The sequence below is a fragment of the Cyprinodon variegatus genome, unplaced genomic scaffold (genome assembly GCF_000732505.1).
Source record: "Cyprinodon variegatus isolate N-32 unplaced genomic scaffold, C_variegatus-1.0 Scaffold1242, whole genome shotgun sequence".
Lineage (NCBI taxonomy): Eukaryota > Metazoa > Chordata > Actinopteri > Cyprinodontiformes > Cyprinodontidae > Cyprinodon > Cyprinodon variegatus.
In genome coordinates this window covers 109,433-119,148 of record NW_015151695.1, presented here as the reverse complement: position 1 = coordinate 119,148, position 9,716 = coordinate 109,433, and the positions used below count along the sequence as shown (strand labels likewise).

The 9,716-nt window shown below is 43.0% G+C and overlaps 1 protein-coding gene across 5 annotated transcripts in view; it reads right to left on the bottom strand.

The window, feature by feature from the left end:
• Window positions 1–6,517: 6,517 nt before the first annotated feature.
• The window catches only part of birc6 (baculoviral IAP repeat containing 6), a 99,878-nt gene continuing 96,679 nt past the window's right edge, over window positions 6,518–9,716 (bottom strand). For all 5 annotated transcript variants that reach the window (XM_015401638.1, XM_015401642.1, XM_015401639.1 and 2 more), the window contains 3 exons: window positions 8,663–8,851; window positions 7,701–7,835; window positions 6,518–7,504 (listed from right to left, as the gene is read on the bottom strand). In XM_015401638.1, the coding sequence (XP_015257124.1) occupies window positions 7,325–7,504; window positions 7,701–7,835; window positions 8,663–8,851 (504 nt within the window). In that variant the 3' untranslated portion in view covers window positions 6,518–7,324. The remainder of the gene's footprint in view (window positions 7,505–7,700; window positions 7,836–8,662; window positions 8,852–9,716) is intronic.

Here is a 9,716-nt window from a genome sequence, read left to right as displayed (position 1 = left end):
GTCAGGATGGATCCGAGTCCACCTAGCAGCCAATCAGCTGTCAGGATGGATCAGAGTCCACCTAGCAGCCAATCAGCTGTCAGGATGGATCCGAGTCCACCTAGCAGCCAATCAGCTGTCAGGATGGATCAGAGTCCACCTAGCAGCCAATCAGCTGTCAGGATGGATCCGAGTCCACCTAGCAGCCAATCAGCTGTCAGGATGGATCAGAGTCCACCTAGCAGCCAATCAGCTGTCAGGATGGATCCGAGTCCACCTAGCAGCCAATCAGCTGTCAGGATGGATCCGAGTCCACCTAGCAGCCAATCAGCTGTCAGGAAACAATGACATGTCGTTTGATTGAAGATCAGATTTAATACAGAGGAAAAAGAACCGTAAAGGAACCTGAAAAATAAAACAAATTCAACAGTTTCATAATTTATCTCTTTATTTTTATTTTTCCTCCTTCTAGATATACCAACCGTCTAGCAGTATAATAACTATAATGTCCACACACTCGCTGGTATTCACCGGCTTCTTGCATAATTGTTTTATGAAGCTAAATTAAAAATAAATACAAGAAAGATTGGAGAGCAAAGTGTTAGAAGATTCTTTGGATCATGATGATAATTCGAGCGATAAAGTTTTTCCCATCCAGACTGTCAGATCTATCCCAGATCCAGGAACCATGTGTTTGCTGTGTGACATCTTAACACCGTATCATTAAGGGTTAAAGTCATCACAGGTGAGTCAATACCTGGAGTGCTGGGAAATTTCCTATTAACTGCATTAAGAAAGGCTGTTAGATAAACAAGTTGGGGAAAAAAATGTATTACTCTATTCTTCTTTTTCTTGTCTACTGCAACAGTATAAAGGTGAAATGTTCCACTTTAGGCCCCTTTAGTCGCTCATAGATCCATGATCAGGGATCTGTTTCACGAACCAGGTTTAACAAACTCAGACTCTAATTCTCTTCTCTGAATTAATCTATCCTGACGATGAAGACTTGAGTTTTCGGTTTCTTAAAAGCTGCTGTGAGTTAAGGCCAGAACACACCGGCTGCACGACTTTTTAATCTCTCATCTGATTTTTTTCCCCATGTAACACTGGGTATAGAGAAGCTCCGACTAGGCAGGGTGAGCAGATCTGTGCAGATTGTTTTTACTTCCATCTCTGTGTTTCACACATATTGAAACAATTTCCCACATTTGACTTAGACAGGTTATGAAAAGTCATTATAAAAATTATAAAACCAGCGGTGCATTCTATATATCAAAGCTGAAGAATATTCAAATATAAAAAAAACAACATGACATCTACATCTAAAGAAAAGAAAAACGCAGCGATAAACGCTGTGGGATGGTTTCTATGGTGACTGAGGCAGAGAGGTGATTCTCAGAGAGAGATCTGGGAAGTTTATCCAAGTTTTTCTTTCTCTTTTTCATAAAGAGGTGAGAGAGATACGCTGCATTTACCTGCTCTGTCTGATCCTCGTTATTGTGGTTTCTGTGAGGCTCAAAGAGGATCACTACTTTATCCGTTTTCTGTCCTGTTGAACTCCTATCATGGGGAAAGTTTTCTTTTTTAATGTTTCATTCGTTGTTTTTGCACTAATAGGTCCTGCTTACTATATACGCGATGCTAGACTCCAAACTGACTGTTTCCCCGTACGATTAACAGATTTTATTTTGTATTTTCCCCTAAAGCAGATGTGTTTTTCTTCCTGTCAGACTCATGAAATTGCTGCTGACTAAAATAGACCTGGGCTCTATCTCAGTGGGAGCTACACTGCCCCCTGCAGGAAATCATCCCCATTGACTTTCAAGAGCGTTAAATGCCACGACTTTCTGTCGGATCAGACGCAAAATCTGATTTGGTGGTGTCTGGGCTTAAGATTTAATTTTTATATACCCTGATATGTTTATACATTTCAAGTGTCCATTTTTCACATTTATCAGCTTAACTGAAAATGTATTTATGATATCTGTAAAAAAAAAATGCTGACCAGCAACAGTAGAAATATGGAGGTCTGAAATTAATTTCTAGATATCCAGCATGTTTTAAACACCACCAGAGGGTCTTCAGTCAGAGGCTTCTCCAGATCCAGTGCAGACAGACCTCTACAGGAGATCCTTCCTGCCTGCAGCATCAACACCTGTTTAAAAAATAGCATATGAGTTACTGCAACATTTCATTTCCCTTTGGGAGTAATAAAGTATTTTTTTAAATGAAATTGTCCCAAGGTCACTCCAGAGCAGTTGGAATTGGAAACTTGTCCCACTGGAAGGAAGGCGGTGCTGCAGGTCTGTGGAACATGGAGGAGGGGCCATGGTCTTGGCTGTGGACCACAGGCAGTTTCCAGCCACACAAACATGGCGAGCAGAGCAATCCTATTGATGAGTTCGTGATAGAGTGGTTGGATCTCTCTCCATTTTAACCAGAGGAAATTGGGGGAGAACTTTGTTCTGCAGAGGTCAGCAGCACTGAGCAGTTCTGCTTTGATCAGAGGTTCTGCGTGGCACCATCAGGTAATATCCCAATCAAACATGTTTGACCACAGTTTATAAGTTTAATCAGGGCTGACCTGTGTCAGCACCCAAAAACAGCTTGGTGTGAATAGGAAAAGAAATATAGTAGCAGTGTGCGAGGAAAGGTAAGTAGTTATAACCAAGCTTGATTTTAGTTAGATATCTGTTCGTCTTTTATTAATACATATTAAGAAGGAACTTCTTGAAGAGTCAAATGGTAAATTTGTGGACAATCCTTAAGAACCAGTTAGGAGACGTCACTGTTTCCTTATCGATTCCTGGCTGGTCTCAAAATTTCCCACAATGCACCTTGAAAAGCAGTGATCATCCATAGTCGTTAGGTTTAGCAGATATATCCCAGAAAGCTTTGCAAGAGGTCTCCTCACTAAAAGCATTATGGGAATTGTTTTGACAGCATGGGCGGGGCTGGAGTCATGTGACCAACAGGTAGTGATCATTTGTCCAAACATCGGCTCTAACTCCTCCATCACGACATATAGAGCGGGAACTTTGCTCCATTAACCTCACTCTGTTCAGATAGAAAACCGCTACAGTCGGATGTTCCTAGGGATGTGACGCCCAAACAGAGCTATATTAGCTGGTTTATTAATAGAGTTCAGGCCCTGCTTTCACAAAAACATGATTAAGCAGAGGACACTGCAACAGAAAGACGTGTTTGTCTGATCTACCGGCTATTTACACACTGAAACAAGAGTTTTTCACTTGCAAGGCCACAGAATGCCTTAGAGAGGGCTGTTTATAGACAAGACATACTTATTCCCATAACAAGCCAGATCTTTCTCAAGGTTTAATCATAACATGTTACTGTTAACCCAAAGTTTCTGTAATTTGTTTTGACTCTAATTTCCATTACTGTGAGTAAGGGGGAACGAACGCCGTCCAGATCAGAACAGGGCTGATTACCGTTCAATAAGGGCTGCATGATAAAAAGTTCTCTCTTTGCTAAGATAAAATAAAGTGCCGCCTGAGTGAAATCCATCGATCTCTGTTTATTTAACTGGAGTGAATAGTTGAATTCTTTTTTTCTCAAAACAGAGGCCTTTTATTTTCTCATGCACTTCAGACACTTTTTTCTCTTACGACCCTCGGCCATTTTCCAAGAATCGCGGTGAGCGTTAGTGACTGTCTGAAACCGTAATTCACCACAGATATACGCCTAAAAGTGCGCATGTGCAGAAAAAGATAGCTAACGGGACGAGCAGGTAGGACGGCCTTACCTGAACGTATCAGCAGAGTGATTGACAATTAGAAGGACCACTTATTTAGATGATCCACCCGGAAATAACCGACCGTCCTCTTTACCTTTAACATGGCATAATTGTTCTGTCTGGTCTAAGTGCAATAAACGCCACATCATCATTTTAGGCTAGAAAGATAATACACATTCCTTTCTGNGTCTGGTCTAAGTGCAATAAACGCCACATCATCATTTTAGGCTAGAAAGATAATACACATTCCTTTCTGTGAATTTGGATGGATTTTCCATCTTTTAAAAATGATCGTTCTCTTCAAAATGAACGTTTTTTTCCCCGATAACATTTAGGTAATGTGACTGACACCGAGCTAATGATCATGCAGATCGATTTTTATCCAGTTTTATTGCATTTACTATTTATTACCAACCTTTAAAAGGTAAAAATGGGATTAATGTTCATTTCTTATAAAAAAAAAAAAAAGAAGTTTATTGTAGAGCCCTGTGCTGCAGGCATCCCTCTGGGATACCTGTAGCTTTTAGTCGATGGTGAAGTAAAGGCCAAGGTCAGAGCTGCTGGAGATCTAATAGCTGCACTGAAAATTTTTTTTTAATCTGAATGAGTAATTTCTTCTAAAAATAGGTGCATTTTTTCTTTAACTGAATTCAATTAGACTGTTAGCCGATGGAATAAGACAATTTACATTTAAAATAAGAAAAAACATTTGTATTGTCTTATTTTCAGTGCATATTATCTAATTATCTTATTTTAAGATTAAAAATACTCATTCCATTGGCAAATAATCTTATTTACCTACTGAATTTAAGTATAAATAAACTTAGTTGGAATTTTTTTGCTGTGTGACGGTCGACTTCCAGACGAAGTTTTCACAGCATTGAACTTTTCCACATTTACTGTTTCCACAGCTTTGCTCCAAATCCTGTCTAGCAGCGTGAAAAACTGTTTGAGGTTTGTTTACGTCCTGCTGCCGTCATCCCATAGCATGATGCTGCCACCTCGGCTCAACATGGAGCTTCATGGTAAAGACTGAATGCTTGTGGAAATGTGCTTTTATTTTTCACGAATTGCAACAAATACAATAACTATTTCCCACATCGCTGCAATGAGGTCTGAGATTTATTTCTTTGCCGTTTGGGATCAGCCTGCTTTAACGTGGAAGAAGTTCAGTGGCGTGAAACTTCCCAGATGGACCGCTTTCAGGATAGAAGCTCCTACTGCTCCACAGGCTACAGAGAAAAAGGAACCACCTGTAGCTCAGCGGACCGTTTACCTTTCATCAGGACATTCCCCAAAGTCCAGAGAAGCTCATGGTGAGGTTTCAACAGCCGTTGATGGTGTGGATCATCTGAATCTTCATCAATCTTTACGGAGAAGCAGCTGTTTTCCAGCAGGATCGGGACCACCTCAGTACTGGGCCAACCAGGCTGCACATGGAGGAGGTACCAGACCCAACTTTCTGCATTAAACTGGCTTCCCACCTTGGATGATGTCAAAATCATGGACTTTAAAGGACCTTCCAGGACAGCTGTCCTTGAATCCACTGACCATTTACCTTGTGTTTACACGTTTTGGATTTACAGATAAACTTTACTCAAAGGAAAAAATGTTAAAGTGTAGTATAAAGAGCTGGATGGCGCAGTCACATGTCTGAACTATCACGGCGCTCAGAAGTTAAGGCTGGTTTATACTCAGAAACCAGGTTGTCTGCGTGTGTCGCAGTTAACGCAGATATGCCCCGCCCCCTTCTGCAGACACTCTGCTGCACCTCTCCAATATTGTAGGTGACTGCAGACAGGAGGCCTCTGATTGGTCAAATCTACATCCTCTCTACACTATGCATATTTCCTGTTGGGAACCTTACCGGCTTGTTTTCTTTTTATGACCGCCATTGTGGAAAACGACTCGTGAAGATGGACCAGCTAGATGCGCGAGAATGTTGGGACCCTTTTTCCACCTGGATCCCCGCTCTTTTTGGCCCTCATGTCCCTCCGTTGTCGCACAAACTTGCCCCCACTTCCTCACCGCCTCTAGACCCACAGCTAGTTCCTGATTGTCCCTCTTGCGTTGTGGAATCACATAGCGCAGACCACGCTTCAATATAGGGTATAAATCTAAAATATCTGCGACAAACTCAATGCGACACACTGCTGTGTTTATGGGTCGTACACACTAACCACTGCGCCACCAAAGTACGGCCGTCTTTACAAAGATTTAGTTTCTGGGATAAAACAGCGGATCCAACTGAAGGCGTCTGGAAACGCTGACCTCAGTGACCTCATCTACTCCATTCCAACGTGACGGATTCCCACCTCCAGTGACGAACTGAACTGGCAGGTCCACAGAACCATTATAGTCGGATAACTGGAGTCCAATACTTTGGTCTGGTAGCGTCCAATAACCGGCTCAGTATTTGTTTCAATCTAACCATAAATGTTTTTCATGTTCACGACGCTAATAAACAAGTTTTATACGAAGCAAATTAATTTAGAAACTAATCAGCATAGAAGTTATGAGGTCAAGAGGGGATTGAAGTCACAGCCTTTGTTTTCATCGTTCAGCCTCCAGAACACAGACATGTTAAGGAGGTTGGTGACCTCTGACCCCTGATGGAAACCTGAAGGTTTTAGCAGCCATGCATCCTGAATCTGTGCTGGAGGCACCGATCCGCATGTCGGTGGATCAGAACCAGACCTCTAAAGCTGAACTGTGGGGAATGTGAGGAAGAAGCTCTTCTTCGGGTCGGACAAAGAGAAGCAAACCAGGCTGTAGGTTCAAGGTCCGTTTAATGTTCTAGAAAAGGAAGATATGACTAAAATAAGGAGGGAGTCAAATAGAAAGAGCATCTCTCCTCATGTCCCGCCGCCGTCAACAGGAAATCAGATGGAGACGCTCTCCTTCAGCCATACGAATCCATAGAAACGGCATTTCTGGTGGTCCGGTGTGGATCAAAGGCACATCAAAGCTTTCAATCTGACTTTGCGGGGGATTGCTGCACACGCACAGGGAACACAGACGCATGCAGGAGCCCTGAAATGAGGCCTGCCGTGTAAGGAAAGCAGAGGTGGAACAGTTTGATTCAGAGGTTGGTTTAGCCTTTTAATTTGGAGCCTGTAAAAAGGGATCAGATGATTTAAAAAACGTTACTGAAGCGATGCGATCCGAGTCAAATCAAAGGTGGAGAGGCTTCGGTTACCTATGTGTGTTTTCTTCTCTTAAATAATATATCCTGGGTTACAACCATCACCGTTTCAAAGAAAAAAAAAAGGGCTTAACATTCAGTACACCTCTGAAGGTAGCTTCCCTTATATAATCTGTCATCTTTCCTCTGCAGTTATGTATACATAAACAAGTTTAATAACATACCAATCAGTGGTTATTTCACAATTGGAAAAAAGCACAAAATGTTTACAGTCTTTTACAGGTGGATAAAAGTTTCTCTTAATTCTTGGATGAGGGCTTAGCTCCCCTCCTTCACTACTGCTCTGTAATTAGATCTTTACATACAAATATTGACAGTGATGGCTTTGCCCTCTGAAGCCGTGAAGTCTTTAAGGATCGGGGGGGAAGGTGCTGGGAAACGGCTCAGAGCTGGCCCTCGCTGCAGTGGCCGTCCTGACTGCCGGCGGCCTTCTCTGCATCCTGGCCGGACAGGTCTTTGAGGAGGAGGGCGGCGCTCTTCTCGGAGAACTCGTCTCCGTCGGGCTCCAGGCCGTCGGGGCAGGGCAGCTTCAGGAGCTCCTCTCTGAGCTGAGCCGTGTGTCTCTGCAACAGAAACGACATTCATTAGTGGAACGGCTGGCCTACAGTCTACAGCCTAACCTGATCCGAGGACTCAGCTTCATCTCATGACTAAGGGAGCACTTTACAGACCCATCTTTAAACCTTTAAACCATTTTTTCTTGATACGATACAGCTGTAGTGTTTCAGTCAGGGAGGAAATCTCCAAACAGGAAGTTACCTTCAGAGCGGCGGCGTGATGCGACATGGTGCGGCCCACCCTCTTGTCATTGCTGTACTGCTGGATGTCAGCGATCCACTCCTCGCACTGAGACATGATCTCCACCCTCTTCAGGTAGAAATGCTTGTGGATTACCTGCAGACAAGAGTTGAGAAACACCTGAACAAAAGGAGATTCCTGGGACTTTTTCCCCCTTTTTTTCTCCATCCTAAATTATCTGTTATTTTAATTGACGCTGTTCACACCAACGTTGAGGCAGCTGGTTGGACAAGATTGTTGCTGATCTGGAAGCACTAGTTTGTGGAAAACCTCCTTGTTTCCTATCAGCCTTTTAAGATTATTTTATAAGCCAAAAAAAGACAAATTCCGCTTGTCTGTCCCACTCACCAAGCAGGTCGACGTGTGCGGAATACAGAACTATCTGCCTTCTCTGTGGAGTGGGCATAGCCACCCGGACATCTGTGGGCTCGATTTTTGTAATGTGCTTCCATCGATGGAAGCCTCAGATGGAAAGGACTATTTCCATTGAAAAGGGTTGCAGGAACCCTCAGAAAATATAAAGCAAAAAATAAAGGAAAATATGCCAAAAAACTGAATCTTATTCTTTTTCCAGTATTATAAAATATATTTTTCTTTTTAATCATTCTTGTGACGTATCATTTATGATATTGGGACGGAAAGCTGCTTCAAATAGAGAAAGATCAGATAACTTCTTCCTGTTAAACTCTAAAGTCATTAAATCCTCCAAGAAAAAGGGAAGAGATAAATACACAAACGTCTTGCTATATTTTTACATCAAATCCTGCCTCTGTGCTCCTAGTTTGGACTTAAATATATCGAATAAGCTTCTGTCTGTTGGGTGAGGCCAGAATCAACAATAGCCCCGCCCACTGAAACCGGCTCACTTTCTCCAAGTTTTTAAGTGACCAAACTGTTGATACAGAGAAAACCACAATGCTTACCTCTTTGAAGCACGGCGACGGGTTGCGGATCTGTTCCAGCATGGCCCATTTTACTGTGGCCTGCCTGATGTTGCCGTCATACTCCCGGGAACTCTGGGTGCCGCTGGGGGTCCCGCGGGAACGCTCGTACCCAGGCTCGTTAAAGTAGGGCTCAGCCACTAAGATGAGGGACTGCACAGAAACTAGCACCTGGAAGAAGCCAGAGAAGAGGCGGGGTTAACAGGCAGGAGGGAAAAAAGAGGCAGGGTGAACAGGGCGGAGTGAAAAAAAAAGAGGATGGGTTAACATGGCAGGGTAATAATAAGAGGTGGGTGTAGCACAACGGGGTCGAAAAAGAGGCGGGGTTAACATGGCGAGGATAAACCAGTACGGTAAATAAAGAGGCGGGGTTAATATGTCTGGGTAAAAAAAAAGAGCTTTCAGAAACAAACTTTTCCAAAGGGACTTTATGGTACCAACATTCTCCTGATGTCCTCAGCGAACCTTTCCTGCATTATTTAACCTGTTTCGCTAACAGCCTGTCTCCATGGAGTCATTACTCTGTTTGCTCCAAGCCAAAGATGAATCTGAAGGTCAGCCTGCTGGCCTCAGCCCAACTAGGACAAACATAAAGAGGCTCCCTGAAGCAGACAGCAGGAGATGTCCGCTAAGAGCAGGCAGACGTTCCAAGCTGCCCTCATTTCCATTATTGATGCACTGAATGCTAATTGGAACAATAAACATTCAGCGGATCTAAGTCTCTCTGCAAATGAGTGAAGTGTAAAGAAACAAAGAGAGGAGTGATTGGCTACCCTGGTGCACGAATCGATTCCTGTACTGGAATAATATTATTCAAGGTTTCCGTGCTATCCCTTTTCTTTCAGTCACTGAGCAAACCAGTTTGCCTTTGGCAGCCTCTTTGGTTTCCTTTTACTGTTGCCCCCTGGACTGTAATGGGAGTCTTCCTCACAACTTACAACCAGTGGAAAGAAAAATCACCCAGGTTACCCTCGAGACGTTTCACCAGGTTGGAATATTCTTCCACTCTGCAGAATCTGTTAGTTCAATCTCTAAC